Source organism: Oncorhynchus gorbuscha, linkage group LG21 (assembly GCF_021184085.1).
Source record: "Oncorhynchus gorbuscha isolate QuinsamMale2020 ecotype Even-year linkage group LG21, OgorEven_v1.0, whole genome shotgun sequence".
NCBI classification, from domain to species: domain Eukaryota; kingdom Metazoa; phylum Chordata; class Actinopteri; order Salmoniformes; family Salmonidae; genus Oncorhynchus; species Oncorhynchus gorbuscha.
Window position 1 is genome coordinate 52,852,084 of NC_060193.1, and position 21,682 is coordinate 52,873,765.

The 21,682-nt window shown below is 45.8% G+C and overlaps 2 protein-coding genes across 2 annotated transcripts in view; one reads left to right on the plus strand and one right to left on the minus strand.

Annotated features, from left to right (window-relative positions):
• Window positions 1-871: 871 nt before the first annotated feature.
• On the plus strand, window positions 872-21,477 carry LOC124007769 (phospholipid phosphatase 2-like). The gene is made up of 7 exons (XM_046318516.1): window positions 872-1,856; window positions 17,197-17,348; window positions 18,402-18,488; window positions 18,894-19,069; window positions 19,154-19,211; window positions 19,373-19,549; window positions 21,016-21,477. Exons 1-7 carry the CDS (start codon window positions 1,790-1,792, stop codon window positions 21,256-21,258), a joined length of 960 nt encoding a protein of 319 aa, XP_046174472.1. The 5' UTR covers window positions 872-1,789; the 3' UTR covers window positions 21,259-21,477.
• The window catches only part of LOC124007770 (TLE family member 5-like), a 31,176-nt gene continuing 16,606 nt past the window's right edge, over window positions 7,113-21,682 (minus strand). The window contains exon 9 of the transcript XR_006834002.1: window positions 7,113-7,163. The gene's annotated coding sequence lies outside the window, so the exon portion shown is untranslated. The remainder of the gene's footprint in view (window positions 7,164-21,682) is intronic.

Here is a 21,682-nt window from a genome sequence, read left to right on the forward strand (position 1 = left end):
TTGACCCTACAACCTCCCATGTGAATTGTTTTAAATTGAACAATCCAATGAGGTGCAGAGGTTGGTCTGATGTATCAGTTTGGGCAGGGAACTTCTTCCAGGAAACAACAAAAACATGTGAGCACATGGTAAGAAACACTTGATCTTTTTTTGACCCCTTTTTCATGGTATCCAATTGGTTGTTACAGTCTTGTCTCATCGCTGCAACGCCCATACAGACTCACAGGGACATTCTATGAGCAAAGGGAGCCTAATGGAGCAGTTGGATCATACCCTCTGATAGTGAGGACAGTCAGCTTGAGGACAGTGACAGCGAAGAAGAGTGGACCCCAGAATCTGGTTGGATAGGCAGTGAAATACTAGGTTATGCCCAACTTGTATTTTCTTAGGAAAAGAGTGCTTGTTTCTACTATATTTCACTTAATACATGTTCTGTTTCAGATTTTCCTTTGTGTTTTAGCCTACCTTTATGGCACAGCGTTGCCCTGAGGCAACAAAAACAATGATTCATTCAGGCTGCAGTAGTTTGTGTCAGGGGGCTAGGGTCAGTCTGTTATATCTGGAGTACTTCTCCTGTCTTATCCGGTGTCCTTTGTGAATTTTAGTATGCTCCCTCTAATTCTTTCTCTCTCTTCTCAGAGGACCTGAGCCCTAGGACCATGCCTCAGGACTACCTGGCCTGATGACTCCTTGCTGTCCCCAGTCCACCTGGTCGTGCTGCTGTTCCAGTTTCAACTGTTCTGCCTGCGGCTATGGAACCCTGACCTGTTCACCGGACGCGCTACCTGTTCCAGACCTGCTGTTTTTGACACTCTCTCTACCTCACCTGCTGTCTCTAACTCTAAATGATCGGCTATGAAAGCCAACTGACATTTACTCCTGAGGTGCTGACATGTTGCACCCTCTACAACCACTGTGATGAGTATTATTTGACCCTGCTGGTCATCTATGAACGTTTGAACATCTTGCCAAGGTACTGTTATGATCTCCACCCAGTCCTCCCATCAGAGCCTGGTTCCTCTCTAGGTTTCTTCCTAGGTTCCTTCCTTTAGGAAGTTTTTCCTAGCCACTGTGCTTCTACATCTGCATTGCTTGCTGTTTGGTGTTTCAGGCTGGGTTTCTGTACAGCACTTTGACATCGGCTGATGTAAAAAGGGCTTTATAAATTAATGTGATTGATTGATGTGGGAGGGGGTAAAAGTCGTTTATTTCTATATTATCAGAAAGCCTACATCTTCCATGACCCATCTCATTTACCTTGCATCTTTTTAAAATTGTTTTCTGGATGTTGCTGCAACACCGCTTCTCTCTTCACCTCTTCAACAAAAATAATCTCTTCATCCTCTGACTCCTCCCTGCGGTCTGGTTCACTTTTATTTTCCCAAAAGCTCTGACGTCAGCTCTGGGTAGTGGAGAGTGTAAACGCACACAAGTATTTAGTTGGAAAAAGTTGCCCACTCTCAACTTTCCGTAAAGGAAACGATTTCAGACGTTTTTTTCTTCCGGCATCTCTGCTTGCGAGGGGACAATGTGCGACCCACACATGTCCGTGTGTTGACAGCGCAGGACACTCCGTGTGTGTGGTGTATCCTACAGTCGTGGTTTTCCCTGACTCACCTATAGAGTGTATGCTTAAACAGGTAGACCAAGGTAGGCTACGGGAGGGAAATCCGGAAGAACAAGCACATCTGATTGTTCCCACTATTTTTCTCTTACCTTTGCAACTGAACTTCTCCCAATAACGTGTATGCAGTTTTGATAATTCTTCGGAGAGAGTAGAAGTGTGAAGATGACGGAACTACCAGTTCACAAGAAAAATATGCTGATTCTAGTTGATGTTCTCTGTGTGTTTGTCGGTAAGTGCCCTATTTCTCTCTCTCTCCAGCAACATGGCTGATATAACACTTTGTTGTAATAACCAAGGACACAACTCGCTCTCTCTGCCGTCTATACATGCTCAATGCAATAGGGTAGCACTAGCCACCGATAAATCAATAAAATAGTTGTTTATGTATAATTGTTTATTGGGTAAATTCTGGATAAGACTGAGCTGGTGGGGACTTTGTAAACAATGATATGCAAGCTACACACACACACACACACACACACACACACACACACACACACACACACACACACACACACACACACACACACACACACACAGCCACAGGCCAAAGCACAACATGCAGGGCACTTTCCATGGAAGGCCAGTCATACAGACAGACACACCGCAATACTATTATAATATGAAGAGAGTCAGCATTGCTCGTGTTATAGCTTGTTTAATGGATTCTTTCATTGTCTGTCAGCACATTACAGGTGGGCACAGTGCCTGGTGGAGTGGTGTAACACTGATCTGTATGGATTCAAGTGCTATAGATTGTAGGCTAGTCATCAGTCAGCATGGGTTAGTAACACAAAATGCATAGTCACAATTACTATGATTTTAAGTTCACTATATCACCGTTACAATTTATGATGACCATTTAAAAATAAAAATATCTGTAATTGCTTGTGAGTGTGAGTGTGTGTGTGTGTGTGTGTGTGTGTGTGTGTGTGTGTGTGTGTGTGTGTGTGTGTGTGTGTGTGTGTGTGTGTGTGTGTGCGCACTTGTAACAGAACACCTGTTCTTTTGACTGACATTCCATGGAAAGTGTCCTGCTTGTTGGGCTTTGCCCTGTAGCTTCCAGTGTGGTTGCTGCGTTTTGTGTGTGGAGCCTGGTTTTGCATGTTCGGACTTGTACTGGACTCTCAGTACTACAGGATCTGTAGTTTAGAATAGACATTTGGGTGGGCAGTCTTATTCCCCCTTTATCTCCCACTCCCTCCACCTCCACCTCTCCATCTTCATCCCTTTCTTTCTTCCCCCTGTCCCCCACTCTTTGTCTTCCTTCCTCACTCCCTTGCTCTCTTTCTCTCATGGTATTTAGTGAGTGAGTGAGTGAGTGAGAGAGTAGGGTTGTTTAACAGTTAAGCGGAGGTAAGCTGGTCCTTGTTAAGACGACATCACCTTGTGGCATAACCATGTTTGTTGACAGTCTCGGAGGCCTGTGTGTCTGGGCCTGGGGTCTGACGACAGTAACCATGTTTGTTGACAGTCTCGGAGGCCTGTGTGTCTGGGCCTGGGGTCTGACGACAGTAACCATGTTTGTTGACAGTCTCGGAGGCCTGTGTGTCTGGGCCTGGGGTCTGACGACAGGAACCATGTTTGTTGACAGTCTCGGAGGCCTGTGTGTCTGGGCCTGGGGTCTGACGACAGGAACCATGTTTGTTGACAGTCTCGGAGGCCTGTGTGTCTGGGCCTGGGGTCTGACGACAGTAAAATCACTTTCCTTCTTCTTTCATTATTTCCTCCCTCAATCTCTCCAGTTGGTTCTTTTTTCTTTCATCTCTCCTGCCTCCACCCTCTCTCTTCTCTCTCGATAGATAGATAGATAGATAGATAGATAGATAGTGGTCTCTGGGGATAGCAGTAATTACTGACAAGAATACTTTTGGGATTTTTTAAATTCCCAGTCCAGATAAGAGTGATACAGGTGTGTGTGTGGTGTGTGTGTGTGTGTGTGTGTGTGTGTGTGTGTGTGTGTGTGTGTGTGTGTGTGTGTGTGTGTGTGTGTGTGTGTGTGTTAGCCCAGCTTCCTCACTGTGTCATTAATATTGTAGGAATGTGCCGAGTCGACAAACTGGATCTGATCTCACAAAGCTTTTCCTCACTCCTTTCTTTCTCTCCCTCTCTCATTCTCCTATCCCTCTTTTACTCACTCTCATTCCCCTATCTCTCTTTCTCCCATCTCTCTCTTTCTCCCATCTCTCTCTTTCTCCCATCTCTCTCTTTCTCCCATCCCTCTCTCTTTCTCCCATCCCTCTCTCTTTCTCCCATCCCTCTCTCTTTCTCCCATCCCTCTCTCTTTCTCCCATCCCTCTCTCTTTCTCCCATCCCTCTCTTTCTTCCCTCTCCCTCCCATCCAGATCTCTCTTTCTCCCTTCCCTCTCTTTCGCCCATCCATCTTTTACTCACTTTCATACTCTCATTCTCCCATCCCTCTCTCTTTCTCCCATCCCTCTCTTTCTCCCATCCCTCTCTCTTTCTCCCACCCCTCTCTCTTTCTCCCACCCCTCTCTCTTTCTCCCACCCCTCTCTTTCTCCCACCCCTCTCCCTTTCTCTCATCCCTCTCTTTCTCCCATCCCTCTCTTTCTCCCATCCCTCTCTTTCTCCCTTCCCTCTCTTTCACCCATCCCTCTTTTACTCACTCTCATTCTCCTATCCCTCTTTCTCCCATCCCTCTCTATTTCTCCCATCCCTCTTTCTCTCCCTCATTCACCTATCCCTCTTTTACTCACTCTCATTCATCTATCCCTCTTTTACTCACTCTCATTCATCTATCCCTCTTTTACTCACTCTCATTCATCTATCCCTCTTTTACTCACTCTCTTTCTCCCACCCCTCTCCCTTTCTCTCATCCCTCTCTTTCTCCCATCCCTCTCTTTCTCCCATCCCCCTCTCTTTCTCCCTTCCCTCTCTTTCACCCATCCCTCTTTTACTCACTCTCATTCTCCTATCCCTCTTTCTCCCATCCCTCTCTATTTCTCCCATCCCTCTCTCTCCCTCATTCACCTCCCTCTTTTATTCTCATTCTCTATCCCTCTCACTTCATTCTCTCCATTCTCCCTATCCCTCTTTTACTCTTTCTCCCATCCTCTTCTCCTCTTTCTCCCATCCCTCTTTTCTCTCCCTCATTCATCCTATCCCTCTTTTACTCACTCTCATTCTCCTATCCCTCTTTCTCCCATCCCTCTCTCATTCTCCTATCCCTCTTTCTCCCATCCCTCTCTCATTCTCCTATCCCTCTTTCTCCCATCCCTCTCTCATTCTCCTCCCTCTTTCTCCCATCCCTCCCATTCTCTCCCTCTTTCTCCCATCCCTCTCTTCTCCCATCCCTCTCTTTCTCCCATCCCTCTCTTTCTCTCTTTCTCATCTCTCTCTCACACCTCTTTCTCCCACCCTCTCTCTTTCTCCCATCCCTCTTTTCTCCCCCCTCTCTCTTTCTCCCACCCTCTCTCTTTCTCCCACCCTCTTCTTTCTCCCATCCCTCTCTCTTTCTCCCATCCCTCTTTCTCCCATTCTCCCATCCCTCTCTTTCTCCCATCCCTCTCTTTTCTCCCATCCCTCTCTCTTTCTCCCATCCCTCTCTTTCTCCCATCCCTTCTCTCCCATCCCCCTCTCTCTTTCTCCCATCCCTCTCTCTTTCTCCCATCCCTCTCTCTTTCTCCCATCCCTCTCCCATCCCTCTTTTCTCCCATCCCTCGCTCTTTCTCCCATCCCTCTCTTTCTCCCATCCCTCTCTCTTTCTCCCATCCCTCTCTCTTTCTCCCATCCCTCTCTCTTTCTCCCATCCCTCTCTCTTTCTCCCATCCCTCTCTCTTTCTCCCATCCCTCTCTCTTTCTCCCATCCCTTTCTTCTCCCACCCCTCTCTCTTTCTCCCATCCCTTTCTCTTTCTCCCACCCCTCTCTCTTTCTCCCATCCCTCTCTTTCTCCCATCCCTTCTCTTTCTCCCATCCCTCTCTCTTTCTCCCATCCCTCTCTCTTTCTTCCATCCCTCTCTCTTTCTCCCATCCCTCTCTCTTTCTTCCATCCCTCTCTCTTTCTTCCATCCCTCTCTCTTTCTTCCATCCCTTTCTTCTCCCATCCCTTTCTTCTCCCACCCCTCTCTTTCTCCCACCCCTTTCTTTCTCTCCCTCTCTCTTTCTCCCATCCCTCTCTTTCTTCCACCCTTCTCTTTCCACCCTCTCTCTTTCTTCCCTCTCTCTTTCTTCCATCCCTTTCTTCTCCCATCCCTTTCTTCTCCCACCCCTTTCTTTCTCCCACCCCTTTCTTTCTCTCCCTCTCTCTCTTTCGCTCCCTCCTCTCTTTCGCTCCCTCTCTCTTTCTTCCACCCCTCTCTCTTTCTCTCCCTCTCTCTTTCTTCCACCCCTCTCTCTTTCTCTCCCTCTCTCTTTCTCCCATCCCTTTCTTCTCCCATCCCTTTCTTCTCCCACCCCTCTCTTTCTCCCACCCCTTTCTTTCTCTCCCTCTCTCTCTTTCCCTCCCTCTCTCTTTCTCCCACCCCTTTCTTTCTCTCCCTCTCTCTCTTTCCCTCCCTCTCTCTTTCTTCCACCCCTCTCTTTCTCTCCCTCTCTCTTTCCGCCACCCCTCTCTTTCTCCCACCCCTCTCTCTTTCTCCCACCCCTCTCTCTTTCTCCCACCCCTCTCTCTTTCTCCCACCCCTCTCTCTTTCTCCCACCCCTCTTGTAACGCTCTCTCTCTATCCTCTTTCTCTGTTTTACTCTTTTCTCCTCTCCTTTGCCTCTTGTCCTTTGCCTTGTTATCACTGCAGACAAAGAAACATTACACACACACACACACACACACACACACACACACACACACACACACACACACACACACACACACACACACACACACACACACACACACACACACACACACACACACACACACACACACACACACACACACACACACACACACACACACACACACACACACACACAGAGAGAGAGGCACACTGAGTTATTTCTGCAACACTCTTTTAACAAAAATACCAACCAAAAGCCACCAGCACCAAGCACTCTGCTGTTATGTGCATAACACAAAGGCCTAACGTATCCATAATTTCATTTGGACCTTTAGATCGTTCAATATTGACTGGTAATTGTGTGAATGGGACAGATTACTGTTGTAAGACCTGTATACACCCTCTGGAAGAATCTGATTGGCAGACAATGATCATGTTCATTCTAAGGGTCATTCTAAGGCAGCTGCCGTTGCTCTAAGTTATTACTGTTATTTATGTGACTTGGGGTTTGAAGAGCATCTGCATCAAACTATAGACTGATACCAACTGTTGTTGTGTTAGTTTGTTATTTATCTTTCATTTTCTTTGCGCACAGAGTTAAAGATACTCTGCTGCTGTTTTACTGACTCTCTCTCTCACTCACACACACACACACACACACACACACACACACACACACACACACACACACACACACACACACACACACACACACACACACACACACACACACACACACACACACACACACACACACACACACACACACACACACACACACACACACACACACACACACATCTCTCTGTGCCAACTATATATGTGTGTGTGTGTGTGTGTGTGTGTGTGTGTGTGTGTTCTGTGTGTGTGTGTGTGTGTGTGTGTGTGTGTGTGTGTGTGTGAGAGACTAGGGGGGGGGTTGACCTTTCCTGTGTGGAAAATAACCAGGATTCTGACAGTACAGCGGGATTACTACAGCCATAGAGTACTGATCCTCTTCCTGCACTGTCTCCCTATTGGAATCTCTCTATTGTCTAGATTTAATCAGTGTGTGTGTGTTGTAGCTTTTGGATGTGACTAGTAGGACAGTCTGGAGAATAACAGGAACACTTCTCAGGTCCCTCCTTCCTGTGAGGTCAAAGGTCAGGAGGAAGTTGCTCATGTGTCATATCTCACCAGACATTCCTCCATGTTTGTTTTCTCTGGGAGAAATCTGGAACTTTCTATCAACCAGATGAGAAACAATGTTATCCAATGTTCTTTCTCTCTGACCGTGCTGTCCATTCTGTTACTAAATACCCCCCCTCCCCCTCAGCCCAGATAACTGTGTGGGGCGGGGGGTTAAAGAAGACGCACTATGGACTCTGCTTCCTGTATCTGCCACTGGACACACAAACGCCCAGCCCTCTGAGTCTGTGCCACATCGCTGTTCTTTCTACATCTCTGAGGAAGGTCAAGATGTGTGCTACAAACTAACCTCTTCCCGAAGATAATGCTTGAATCCGTTTTCCTTTGGGTTCATTAAAACATCTCCAGTACCACTGGATCCCAGGTACGGGTCGTCGCCAGTTCTGTTACAATATATGCCATTCCGCAGGGTTCCAGATTCACTGTTACCACGTTGTCTTAATAGTGTTGGTTTTCAATCTTTCATCTATTTATTCACACACTCTCCTTTCTCCTTCCTTTTAAAAAAATCAAATCCAGCTCAGCCCACTCTCTGGGGAGAGGAACAATAATGATCTTGGTTCAACTCAACCCTTGGCTACAATAACAATGTAGCAGAAACCTTACTGGAATAAAACTGGAGATGACTAAAATTCTATGTTTGTGTGTTTATTTCTCTGGCACTGCAGCAGAGTGCTACACACATACTCACTTCATCCTCACTTCAGCCCCAGCAGTCAACTGGGCAACAGGGAGGGACAGCCCCAGCAGTCAACTGGGCACCAGGGAGGGACAGCCCCAGCAGTCAACTGGGCAACAGGGAGGGACAGCCCCAGCAGTCAACTGGGCAACAGGGAGGGACAGCCCCCTTTCAGAAGGTTTTGTGTCAGTCAGTGCCAGTGACTGGGCAATCAGGGGAGGGTTACCCTTTTCTGCTGAGACTGATTCGGGAATAGTGTTCCACTCTGCAGTTCATTGCATAAACTGGGGATTGTGGGCAAGGGTGAGGGTGGGGGTGGCCTATTGAGGGTATCGCGTTATCCTTGGGAATAACAGCAGGTGAGCGGGTATGGCCAGTTGTGTTTCCATCTCTAGTGGTTTCCACTAAGCCGTCATTTGTTGGGATTCCTGATGAGAGTGTACAGAGTTTCCCAGAGGTGTTCTCTGGTGCAGTGACAGTTCTATGACTGGCGAACAGTCACTGCGCCGACTAATGATAATAATACAAAGTATGTCACTGTTTTTCCCTGTTATCCCATCTGTCAACTGGGCAACAGGGATGACCCCAGCTGGAACTCAGCTGCCACATCCATTCCCTCCAGAGGATGTCCTGATGAGAAAGTGGGTGTCCATCTGAGAGGTTCTTCTGGACAAAAATGGGACAAATAAATTAACTGAGAATCAAGAAACCAGCCATTGTTTCCTATTCCTGTACTCAGCCAACCTTTTGAGTATCTAATTGAGGCACCTCTGCCTCATTCTAAAAGGGTAGCAGTGTTCACTGTGATGTAAATCTTTCCTGCTGCCTATGAAATCAAAATGTGGTTTGACTCAGTTTCTCTGTTTGGAATCTGGTCATTCAGGTGATCATCTAATTTTACCTCTAATCTGTTTGGTCAGGTTCTTCAAAGCTTCATATTAAACACAATGTGTCTAGATCACGAAAGTCAAGAGGGACCCATCAAACACTTAAGTCTTTGTTGAGAGCTTATTGTACTGAGATGGATAAGGATTGGGAGGAGGGGTGCCTTGGTTACTGTTAGCCGCTATTTCACAGGAGAGCACAGGTTTCAGTCCAAATGACCTTGTGTTTGGACATTGACTTTATCTGTTCTCCAGGATGACTGGAAGTCTCCCGATCCTCAGTCCCTGTGTTCGTATGTTGTGATTTCCGAATTGTGTTGCCGCTGGTGAAATGGCTAAAGAGAAGTTATCATCTTCACAGGATAGGATGAAGGGCATATTTGATCGCCGAACTGAGCCTCGTCACTTTAGTCCAGGTGACCAGGTTCTTGCTCTGCTGCCAATTGTTGGTTCTCCTTTTCAAGCCAAGTTTCAAGGTCCATATACAGTGGTGCGCCAGTACACTGAGCAAAATTATCTAGTTGCCACTCCAGAACGGAGGAAAGCACACCAGCTGTGCCATGTAAATCTGTTAAAACCCTATTATGCACGTTCCTCTGAGACTGAACAGTGGGATTCTACAGAGGACGGTAAACCTGTTCTTTTGGCTGATACCGTTGTTTCCTTGGGTTCTTGTCGTGCTAGATCTGTGCATGAGGAGGAAGATGTTCCTGGTCCTGACGAATATTGCAGGGTAGATTGAAAAATTCAGAAACACTGGATATTTTAGACAGTCTTCTCACTCACCTACCTGTTGATGAGCGGAAAGAGATGGTTGGTCTGATTCAGAGATTTCCAGGTTTATTTTCTGATACACCTACACGTACAAACTTAATAGAACATGATATTGACATTGGAGGTGCTGACCCCATTCGTCAGCGGTTCTATAGAGTTTCTTCAGAGAAACTACGTTGTCTGGATGCTGAGGTCAAGTACATGCTGGAGAGTAAGATAGCAGAGCCTTCTTTCTCCAGTTGGGCTTCTCCCTGTATCTTGGTCAGTAAACCGGATGGAACAAACCGTTTTTGTACGGACTACCGTAAGGTAAACAGTGTCACAAAGCCAGATTCATTTCCTCTTCCTCGGATGGAGGACTGTGTTGATCAAGTCGGTGCAGCTAAGTTTGTGAGCAAATTTGACCTGTTAAAAGGCTATTGGCAGGTGCCACTGACGAGTAGGGCACGTGAAATCTCTGCCTTTATTACACCCTTTGGTCTGTACTCGTATTCAGTTATGAGTTTCGGTCTGCGCAATGCACCTGCCACTTTTCAGCGACTTATGAACAGGGTTGTCGCCGGTCTGACCGGGTGCGCTGTTTATTTGGACGATGTAGTGATCTATGCAGATACTTGGGAAGAACATCTGTCCCGTATTCAAGCCTTGTTTGAACGTCTGGCTGCAGGTCGCCTCACAATCAATCTGGAAAAATGTGAGTTTGCTCAGGCGACCGTTACATACCTTGGAAAAGTGGTTGGGCAGGGTGAAGTGCGTCCTGTTCGGGCTAAAGTGGTGGCTATTGATGCTTTTCCACCACCAACTACTAAAAAGGAACTGATGCGTTTCTTGGGCATGATTGGTTATTACCGTAGTTTTGTAATAACTTCTCTACTGTGGTCGCTCCCTTGACAGATATGCTGAAAGCTAAGGCTGTTTACGTTTGGTCTACTCGTTGTCAACACGCTTTTGAAGATTCAAAGAGGTTGCTTACCTCAACTCCAGTGCTGGCTGCTCCTCGCATGGATTTGTCATTTACCTTGCAGGTGGATGCTAGTCATGTGGGGGCAGGTGCAGTTTTGCTGCAAGCAGATGTGTCTGGGATTGAGAAGCCTGTTAGTTTCTTTTCTAAAAAGTTTAACGATTATCAGTTGAACTATTCGGTTATTGAAAAGGAAGCGCTAGCACTCATTTGGGCGCTACAACACTTCGAAGTGTATAGTACCTATTGTGGTCTACACCGAACCCCCTCACTTTTTTGAGGTCCATGATGTGTCCAAACCAGAGGATAATGCGATGGTGTTTATTTTTACAATCATTCCATCTCGATGTGAGGCACATCCGGGAACTGAAAACGTGATTGCTGATGCGCTCTCTCGTGCGCCCTGTTCCTAATGTTTACGTGACTAACCATTGTTTCGTATTGTCATGTTCTCTCTGTCCTGTCTGCTCCCTCCTGGTCTTGTTTTCTTTCCTCTTAAATGTTGCTTCCTGTGCGATTGCTGAGGTCTGGGGAGGAGGTTGGCTGGGGCAAATTGTAAGTGTGAACACGTAAACCCTCATCAATTTGGGGCACAGAGGCCTGTGTCAATTTGGGGCGCAGAGGCCTGTGTCAATTTGGGGCGCAGAGGCCTGTGTCAATTTGGGGCGCAGAGGCCTGTGTCAATTTGGGGCGCAGAGGCCTGTGTCAATTTGGGACGCAGAGGCCTGTGTCAATTTGGGACGCAGAGGCCTGTGTCAATTTGGGACGCAGAGGCCTGTGTCAATTTGGGACGCAGAGGCCTGTGTCAATTTGGGACAATGGGGGGAATGTGACGACCCTCCCACTCTGTCTGCCGTATTCTGTCTTTGTTCTTGTTTTCTTATTAGGATGCCGGTGGGCGGAGTTGAGAGGGTCGTCAGCTACATGGGAAACACCTGGGCCAGGTGTCTCCCAGGATAAATAGACCTCTTCCACATTCATGGAGGAGACTCTCTCCATGCAGACACCCGTTGTAGATTGTGTTGTGGTTCTTGGTGGCCGTTTGTTTGTTTGCTTTGGCACCTTTCATCACCCTGCATTATCACATTCATGCATGCAAAACACTCACTTACACTACTGATTACTGATTACACACACCATTGTATATTATACTTAGTTACTTCTTTAATAAATATAGATTTTGCTACTCCTTATCTCCACGTTGTCTCCCTTTGTTACGGGCTTTGAGCCGGTTCGTGACAATATGCACTTTGTTTATATACATTAAAACAGTTTTACTTTAAATGCAAATGTTGCAATAACATTATTTTCCATAACAAACCAATGCATTTTTAAATACATTGTGGTTAATTAAGGTAGAGTATGATTTAATTGGAATTGTTTTAACACCAATCATAGTCAAACTATCGCAAACCGTTTGACTTGAAAAAATACAAAACATATTTTTTTAAAGGTCCGGCTCACTGAAAAGAGCCAGAATGCATCACTCGTGACAATGTGAGCAGGGCGGGCGCCAGAAGGAATCAGTTGGACTGGCGTTAGGTTTTTATAGGCGGGCCCGTTTTTTTTCACGGGACCTCCTGTGTGCAAGCACTTGCGCCTTCACACATTTTGTTAATGTCTTTTATGATAAAGACAGCTTGTGAGTTTCAAGTTTTGGGAAGCTTACAAGTTGTCCTACAATTTCTACCTGTTCTGATTATTTTAATACTGTGTACATTTTCGTGGAACAGTTTCATTTCAATAATGTTTTTTGTTTCTCAAAATTATTGTCACACGGTTCATCTTCATTTAAATAAGACAAATCTAGACATTTAAATTAAACTAATGCAAGAGCACCAGCCTTTGCCATATGGACACAGCCTACACCGTGATCCATTGGAAGAAATGAGCACATGGAACTAAGAGAGAACCTATAGGCCAATGCTACAGTAGGCTTATTTTATTTAACATTTTATTTAACTAGGCAAATTATTTAAGAACAAATTCTTATTTACAATCACGGCCAACCCCGGCCAAAACAGAACGACACTGGGCCAATTGTGCTCACGTCCGGATGTGATGCAGCCTGGATTCGAACCAGGTACTGCAGTGACGCCTCTCGGGAGCCCCTATAACTTCCACCATCAACTAAGTAAAATACATAAGCCTAAATCTGACAAATTAAAACAGTATAAAATATCCTGATGAAAATTCAGGTTATTTCAATTGCATTAATCTATACTCTGCCTGTCTGCCTCTGAATCTGTCTTGTTTTGCGCTATGGGTAATGAAGTGTAACATTGTGTCAACTCAGCATGTTGGTGTGCTCAGGCGTGCGCGCTCCCTCCATTAACATTATCTGGACAGAAAATCATCATTGCTCACCATAGACACTCAAAACAAAAGACAGTAATGAAATAAACCAAAACTTGTTTCTCACTGTCTTGGTGGAAGAGTGGGGTAACATCTCACAGCAATAACTGGCAAATCTGGTGCAGTCCATGAGGAGGGGAAGTACTGCAGTACCAAATACTGACTGTTACTTTAGATTTTTACCCCCCCCCCCCTGTTCAGGGACACATTATTTCATTTCTGTTAGTCACATGTCTGTGGAACTTGTGAAGTTTATGTCTCAGTTGTTGAATCTTGTTATGTTCATACAAATATTTACACATGTTAAGTATGTTGAAAATAAACAGTTGACAGTGAGAGGACATTTATTTTTTTGCTGAGTTTATATGTAATGGTAAATTGATACAAATAAACAATTGAAGGGCAAACTATTCAGGAGAGCTGATTGCATGCATTCTGGAGAGAGAAGCCCATATCTCCGTCACACTCCTCCCCTTCTTCTTGTCTCAACATTTTCAATTATACTCAAGACACCTTCTAGATGCTTTACGCTAAGCCTATTGCCACACTCGCTGCCCAAATTGCTTGCTTCTGAAATAGGCATAGGCCTATGCACTTGTGATGTGAAACAATCCACTATTGTTTAAAAATCAAATAAAAAATGATCATCATCTATGGCTAAGTCAAGCTGTCTGGTAAAGTACTTTGAATTATTTTATTTAGAGCGAATAATTATAATTTTACTTTAGGGGAAGCCAGAATCTGAGCAGTGCGCTGTGCACCCGCCAATTTCCCTTTCTAGTTCGCAAGTGGATGAAACCAGATCTGGATATAATGACGAGATGCTCGTGTCTCCCTCCTAACAATTTGAGTCGTTGTCCCAAAGGCAGGAATGCAGGCACAAGCTAGGTCTGCATGATACAGAAAGTAACCAGAGCCCTTCCCTTTCTCCACATGTTGTTAGGTTACAGCCTTATTCTAAAATTGATTACATTTAATGTTTTTCCTCATCAATCTACACACCATACCCCATAATGACAAAGCGAAAACAGTGTTTTTTGAATTTTTTGGGAAATGTAATAAAAACATTTTTGTTTTTAAATGTACATAAGTATTCAGACCCTTCGCTATGAAACTCCAAATTGATCTCAGGTGCATCCTGTTCCCATTGATCATCCTTGAGATGTTTCTACAACTTGATTGGAGTCCACCTGTGGTAAATGCAATTGATTTGGACATGATTTGCGAAGCCACACACCTGTCTATATAAGGTCCCACAGTTGGCATGTCAGAGAAAAAAACAAGCCATGAAGTCGAAGGAGTTGTCCGTAGAGTCCCGAGACACGATTGTGTCGAAGCACCGACCTGAGGAAGGGTACCAAAAAATGTCTGCAGCATTGAAGATCCACAGGAACACAGTGGCCCCATCATTCTTGAATGGAAGAAGTTTGGATCCACCAAGACTCGTCCTAGAGCCGGCCGCCCGGCCAAACTGAGCAATCGGGGAAAACGGGCCTTGGTCAGGGAGGTGACCAAGAACCCAATGGTCACTCTGACAGAGCTCTAGGGTTCCTCTGTGGAGATGGGAGAACCTTCCAGAAGGACAACCATCTCTGCAGCACTCCACCAATCAGGCCGTTATGGTAGAGTGGCCAGAGGGAAGCCACTCCTCAGTGAAAGGCACATGACAGACCACTTGGGGTCAGAATCTCTGGTCTGATGAAACCAAGATTGAAGTCTTTGGCCTGAATGCCAAATGTCACGTCTGGAGGAAACCTGGCACCATCCCTACGGTGATGTATGGTGGTGGCAGCATCCTGCTGTGAGGATGTTTTTCAGTGGCAGGGACTGGGAGACTAGACAGGATCGAGGGAAAGATGAATGGAGCATAGTACAGCGAGAAATATATTTAATACATTTGCAAAAAAAGAAGAAAAAAACTGTTTTATGCTTTGTCAATATGGGGTATTGTGTGTTGATTGATGAGGGAAAAAACGATTTAATCCATTTTAGAATACAGCTGTAATGTAACAAAATGTGGAAAAAGCCAAGGGGTCTGAATAATTTTCGAATGCACTTTATTATACCCATAGAAACACAGCCATGCAATCTCCATAGACAAACATTGGCAGTTAAACGGCCTTACTGAAGAGCTCAGTGACTTTCAATGTGGTTCCAAAAAGTCCGTTTGTCAAATTTCTGTGCTGCTAGAGCTGCCCAGGTTAACTGTAAGTGCTGTTATTGTGAAGTGGAAACGTCTGGGAGCAACAACGGCTCAGCCGCAAAGTGGTAGGCCACACAAGCACACAGAACGAGACTGCTGAGTGCTAAAGCACATAAAACATTGTCTGTCCTCTATTTGCAATACTCACTACTGAGTTCCAAACTGCCAGCACAAGAACTGTTTGTCAGGAGCTTCCTGAAATGGGTTTCCATGACCGAACAGCTGTATTTCTGTCTGTAATGAAGTCATTTTGTGGGGGAAAACTCATTCGGAATGGGAGGGCCTGGCTCCCAACTGGGTGGGCCTATGCCCACCCATGGCTGTTCCATTGCCCACTCATGTGAAATCCATAGATTAGAGCCTAATTGATTTATTTCAATTGACTGATTTCCTTCTATGAACTGTTTAGTCAGGAAAATCTTTGAAATTGTTGCATGTTGCTTTTTATATTTTTGTTCAGTATTTGACTGGTGGAAGTTCAGTCTGCATCAGGGGAGCATGTTGTCTAGTGACAGGGTTCATGAAAACAGGAGAAAAAAACACCAGGGTGTGTAAAACCATTGTCCTGTCAGATTTGAGTGTGTGTGTGTGTGTGTTTGCACACCATTGTGTTGTCAGTTGAGACAGTTTTATAGTCTATCCTGGTGCCAGTCTCTGCTCTGGTCTGTGAGTCACTGAACTATGGGGGGGAGAGCGAGGGAGGGAAAGAAAGAGGGGGTGAGGTTTGAATGTGGTAAAGAGAGGAGAAAGGTTAAAAGAAAAGTCCATGGTCTCTTCTGTGAGAGATCAGTTTATGGGAATTTCTCATGGTAACTTTGGGACATTCATCTCTCTCTCTCTGTGTGTGTGTGTGTGTGTGTGTGTGTGTGTGTGTGTGTGTGTGTGTGTGTGTGTGTGTGTGTGTGTGTGTGTGTGTGTGTGTGTGTGTGTGTGTGTGTGTGTGTGTGTGTGTCCCGTCCGGTAGTCCGCTCCCATGCCCTTGTCAGCAGGGCTCAGTGGTGAATGTTTAAGGCTGTTAGGCATATCTATGGTGATGGATGTGTGTGCGTGCATGAGCATCACAGCGCACACAGTATCTAAACCCAGAGGCCCAACGATGCAAAACTTCCAAGAACGCTTCGTGATGCAGACTCGACAGACCAGACATGGGTTTGGGAAGTCAATGGGAGAATTGAGAAATTCTTCCTTTGCCGTTAATATTCTCTAAATCGAAAGGCACAACCTAGATGTCTTAAGTAGCTGAAGATGTTACTCCAATCTTGTGTGAAAGTGACAAACTGGCATGTTTTCATTTTGGTGTAAAATAACTTTAAATCTAAGGAGGGCCTTTGATTTGACGGCCTGCTCATGCGCAGTTCGGAGCGAGACGATCGTTAGACCCGATGAAGTTTCTGAGCTTAGCTAGCCAACGTTGCCATGACATCGCCTCCAAGCGTGATTGGGGATTTCTATTGGAGAAGCCGTTTCTAGGCATGGTCAACTATACAATCTTTGGAGCGTGTGTGTGTGGTGTTAGCTAGCAGCTTCCTCCCCAGGGGACCGAGGTCACTGATATACTGCTGACCAATAAGTGCCTCGATGTGCCTTCACATGCCCATGTATTGTTCACAGTTCCTGTCCAGCTGATAGATTTAAACATGTCTGTCAGAGCCTGTTGAGCTGCTTCTTGAACCTCAATCTCACCTAGGCAGAGACAAGTTCAGCACCATGTTGATACTGTCTCCCTTGACCCACTCCGACACCCTCCTCTCTCTCCCTCTACCCTTCCTATCGCTCTCCCCCCTTCCCAGCGGCCCTTCCGTCAGCGGTCTTGACGTTAATGTTCAGCCCGTACCAGAGGGGTATCTACTGTGATGACGAGAGCATCAGATATCCTTACAGAAGAGACACCATCTCCCACGGGGCAATGGCTGCAGTCACCATCCCCTCCTCCATAGTCATAGTAAGTTTGATGAACAACTTTATGGTTATGGCACGCTATGGTACGAGTTTACCTCTGCTATGGTACTAGTTTACCTCTGCTATGGTACGAGTTTACCTCTGCTATGGTACGAGTTTACCTCTGCTATGGTACGAGTTTACCTCTGCTATGGTACGAGTTTACCTCTGCTATGGTATGAGTTTACCTCTGCTATGGTACGAGTTTACCTCTGCTATGGTACGAGTTTACCTCTGCTATGGTACGAGTTTACCTCTGCTATGGTACGAGTTTACCTCTGCTATGGTACGAGTTTACCTCTGCTATGGTACGAGTTTACCTCTGCTATGGTACGAGTTTACCTCTGCTATGGTACGAGTTTACCTCTGCTATGGTACGAGTTTACCTCTGCTATGGTACGAGTTTACCTCTGCTATGGTACGAGTTTACCTCTGCTATGGTACGAGTTTACCTCTGCTATGGTACGAGTTTACCTCTGCTATGCTATGAGTTTACCTCTGCTATGCTATGAGTTTGCCTCTGCTATGGTACGAGTTTACCTCTGCTATGCTATGAGTTTGCCTCTGCTATGGTACGAGTTTACCTCTGCTATGCTATGAGTTTGCCTCTGCTATGGTACGAGTTTGCCTCTGCTATGGTACGAGTTTGCCTCTGCTATGGTACGAGTTTACCTCTGCTATGGTACGAGTTTACCTCTGCTATGGTACGAGTTTACCTCTGCTATGCTATGAGTTTACCTCTGCTATGCTATGAGTTTGCCTCTGCTATGCTATGAGTTTACCTCTGCTATGCTATGAGTTTGCCTCTGCTATGGTACGAGTTTACCTCTGCTATGCTATGAGTTTACCTCTGCTATGCTATGAGTTTGCCTCTGCTATGCTATGAGTTTACCTCTGCTATGCTATGAGTTTACCTCTGCTATGCTATGAGTTTACCTTTGCTATGCTATGAGTTTGCCTCTGCTATGGTACGAGTTTACCTCTGCTATGGTACGAGTTTACCTCTGCTATGAGTTTACCTCTGCTATGCTATGAGTTTGCCTCTCTCTCTCCATAGATCACTACAGGAGAAGCGTACCTGGTGTACTCCAAGCGTCTCCACTCCAACTCTAACTTTAACCAGTACATGTCAGCTCTCTACAAGGTCAGTTGGAACACGGGTCATAGTTTTGGGCTGACAATATGTGGTCTTAGCTCAGATTGGCTAGCTGCCTCTTCCCAATTTCATTGGTTCGGGAAAGGGGTTAGATTGGCCTGTGCTAGTGTAACGGATGTGAAACGGCTAGCTTAGTTAGCGGTGCGCTCTAAATAGCGTTTCAATCGGTTACGTCACTTGCTCTTTGAAGTAGTAGTTCCCCTTGCTCTGCAAGAGCCGCAGCTTTTGTGAAGCGATGGGTAACGATGCTTCGTGGGTGACTGTTGTTGATGTGTGCAGAAGGTCCCTGGTTCGTGCCTGGGTATGGGCGAGGGGACGGTCTAAAGTTATACTGTTACATTGATGGGCGAGGGGACGGTTTAAAATTATTCTGTTACACTGTGCCTCTACTAGGTGGTGGGGACCTTTCTGTTTGGAGCAGCTGTGAGCCAATCACTGACTGACCTGGCCAAGTTCACCATTGGCAGGCCACGCCCTAACTTCCTGTCTGTGTGTAATCCCACGGTGTGTTCTGGGTACATGCTGCAACTCAACTGTACCGGCAACCCTCGAAACGTCACTGAGTCCAGGTCTGTGTTTCTTTCTGTCTGTCTGTCCGTCTTTCTTCTCTTGCTGTGTGATGCAACGTCAACATGTTTCTCTCTGTGTTCCAGATTGTCGTTTTACTCCGGACACTCTGCCTTCGGGATGTACAGCATGCTGTTTCTAGCAGTGAGTGTTTTTTATTAGAGCGAGTTTCATACACACGTGAGATGACGATTAATGTGTGTGTGTGTGTGTGTGTGTGTGTGTGTGTGTGTGTGTGTGTGTGTGTGTGTGTGTGTGTGTGTGTGTGTGTGTGTGTGTGTGTGTGTGTGTGTGTGTGTGTGTAGTTGTATGTGCAAGCACGTATGCAGGGGAAGTGGACTCGTCTGGTCAGACCCACAGTGCAGTTCTTCCTCGTGGCGTTTGCGTTGTACGTTGGATACACACGGGTTAGCGACTACAAACACCACTGGAGCGACGTACTGGTGGGACTGCTGCAGGGAACTCTCATCGCTGTGCTCAACGTGAGTGTGTGTGTAGGGGGTTGTAGGAGGTGTGTGTGTATAGGGTGTTGTAGGAGGTGTGTGTGTATAGGGTGTTGTAGGAGGTGTGTTTGTAGGGGGTTGTAGGAGGTGTGTGTCGAGGGGATTGTAGGAGGTGTGTGTCGAGGGGATTGTAGGAGGTGTGTGTCTAGGGGGATTGTAGGAGGTGTGTGTCGAGGGGATTGTAGGAGGTGTGTGTCTAGGGGGTTGTAGGAGGTGTGTGTCTAGGGGGTTGTAGGAGGTGTGTGTCTAGGGGTTGTAGGAGGTGTGTGTCTAGGGGTTGTAGGAGGTGTGTGTCTAGGGGGTTGTAGGAGGTGTGTGTCTAGGGGGTTGTAGGAGGTGTGTGTCTAGGGGTTGTAGGAGGTGTGTGTCTAGGGGGTTGTAGGAGGTGTGTGTAGGGGTTGTAGGAGGTGTGTGTCTAGGGGTTGTAGGAGGTGTGTGTCTAGGGGTTGTAGGAGGTGTGTGTCTAGGGGTTGTAGGAGGTGTGTGTCTAGGGGGTTGTAGGAGGTGTGTGTCTAGGGGTTGTAGGAGGTGTGTGTCTAGGGGGTTGTAGGAGGTGTGTGTCTAGGGGGTTGTAGGAGGTGTGTGTGTCTAGGGGTTGTAGGAGGTGAGTGTGTAGGGGTTGTAGGAGGTGTGTGTCTAGGGGTTGTAGGAGTGTGTGTCTAGGGGGTTGTAGGAGGTGTGTGTAGGGGGTTGTAGGAGGTGTGTGTGTAGGGGTTGTAGGAGGTGTGTGTCTAGGGGGTTGTAGGAGGTGTGTGTCTAGGGGGTTGTAGGAGGTGTGTGTCTAGGGGGTTGTAGGAGGTGTGTGTCTAGGGGGTTGTAGGAGGTGTGTGTCTAGGGGTTGTAGGAGGTGTGTGTCTAGGGGGTTGTAGGAGGTGTGTGTCTAGGGGGTTGTAGGAGGTGTGTGTCTAGGGGGTTGTAGGAGGTGTGTGTTTGTACATGTCTGACTATTAATGATGAGCAATTAACCCAAATTGTTTGTAATATTTTGGTTTTGGAACAACTAATTGACCGATGTCAGTTCAATTATTTTAATTCCATTTCGGGGGGTTTTCTGTGAGCTCAATGTGCACATTGCACAGTTTCTATACAGATAAATCAGATCAAGCCCGAACTGTACGATGTAGTAGGGAGTTCAAGTAATAAAGTTCACAAATAAAACAAATGTAATATACACAACAACCGAGATATTTGATGAAAGTAATGTGAATAAATGATGGTTAATAAGTGATGAGCAGTAATGGACAGTCACTACCATCATGGGACTTGTATTGTTTTATTCTGTGTAATAACATTTAACCCACAATGCATAATGCATTTCATGTAAATAAATACAAAATTGTGACCGAAAACGCATTTTTTTCTTCGTAATCCAACTGAAACAGAACCGACCTCAAAAAGCACTAATCTCTCAGCACTACTGACTATAAATGATCCTTTTCTCTCAGGTTTGCTACGTCTCTGATTTCTTTAAGCTCCGCCCCCCTCCTCGCCGCCCACGATCCGAGGCGGCTGAAGACGAACACCTAGAGGCCAAACCTGGCCTGGACCCAGACACACAACTACACAACAACCACTACAACTACACAACTACTTCAGCCCGAACTCAGACTAACAACTACACAACAACCACTGCAACTACACAACAACCTCTACACAACAATCACGGTAACCGTGGGGAAGTGGCGTAGACAGTCATTTGTTGGTGGGTGGGCCTGCAGAAATTTGGGTGGACAATTATTTTTAATTAAAATGTTTTGTTGTTGGGGAAAGGAGCTAACTTCCTGCAATGTTGCCATTGGGCCAAGAGAGAAATGTACAGTTTTATAGCTGTTTATGAATTCTATCTGATGATGTTTGCATGCTTAAGTGAAAAGACAACAAATAAATAGAGCCCGACTTGTATTGGATTTTTGGGTCCGATACCGATTTTGGGGGAGGGAAAACTCACAGATGACTGATATCTGTCGATATATTGTTTTTATTTAGAGGTTGAATGAAAAACAGACCAAATTGTGCTTCATAGGATCAACAGATACTCTGAATGATGATTTCTTAACTAAATATTATAGTTAACATTATTTAAGAACATTTTATTTGTGGTTTACAGGAGAT

Coding starts and splice junctions, on each gene's coding strand:
- LOC124007769 (XM_046318516.1), top strand. CDS start 1,790: ATGACGGAACTACCAGTTCACAAGAAAAATATGCTGATTCTAGTTGAT. Junction 1,857..17,196: donor TGTTCTCTGTGTGTTTGTCG/GTAAGTGCCCTA, acceptor CCCCCTTCCCAG/CGGCCCTTCCGTCAGCGGTC. Junction 19,212..19,372: donor ACAGCATGCTGTTTCTAGCA/GTGAGTGTTTTT, acceptor GTGTGTGTGTAG/TTGTATGTGCAAGCACGTAT.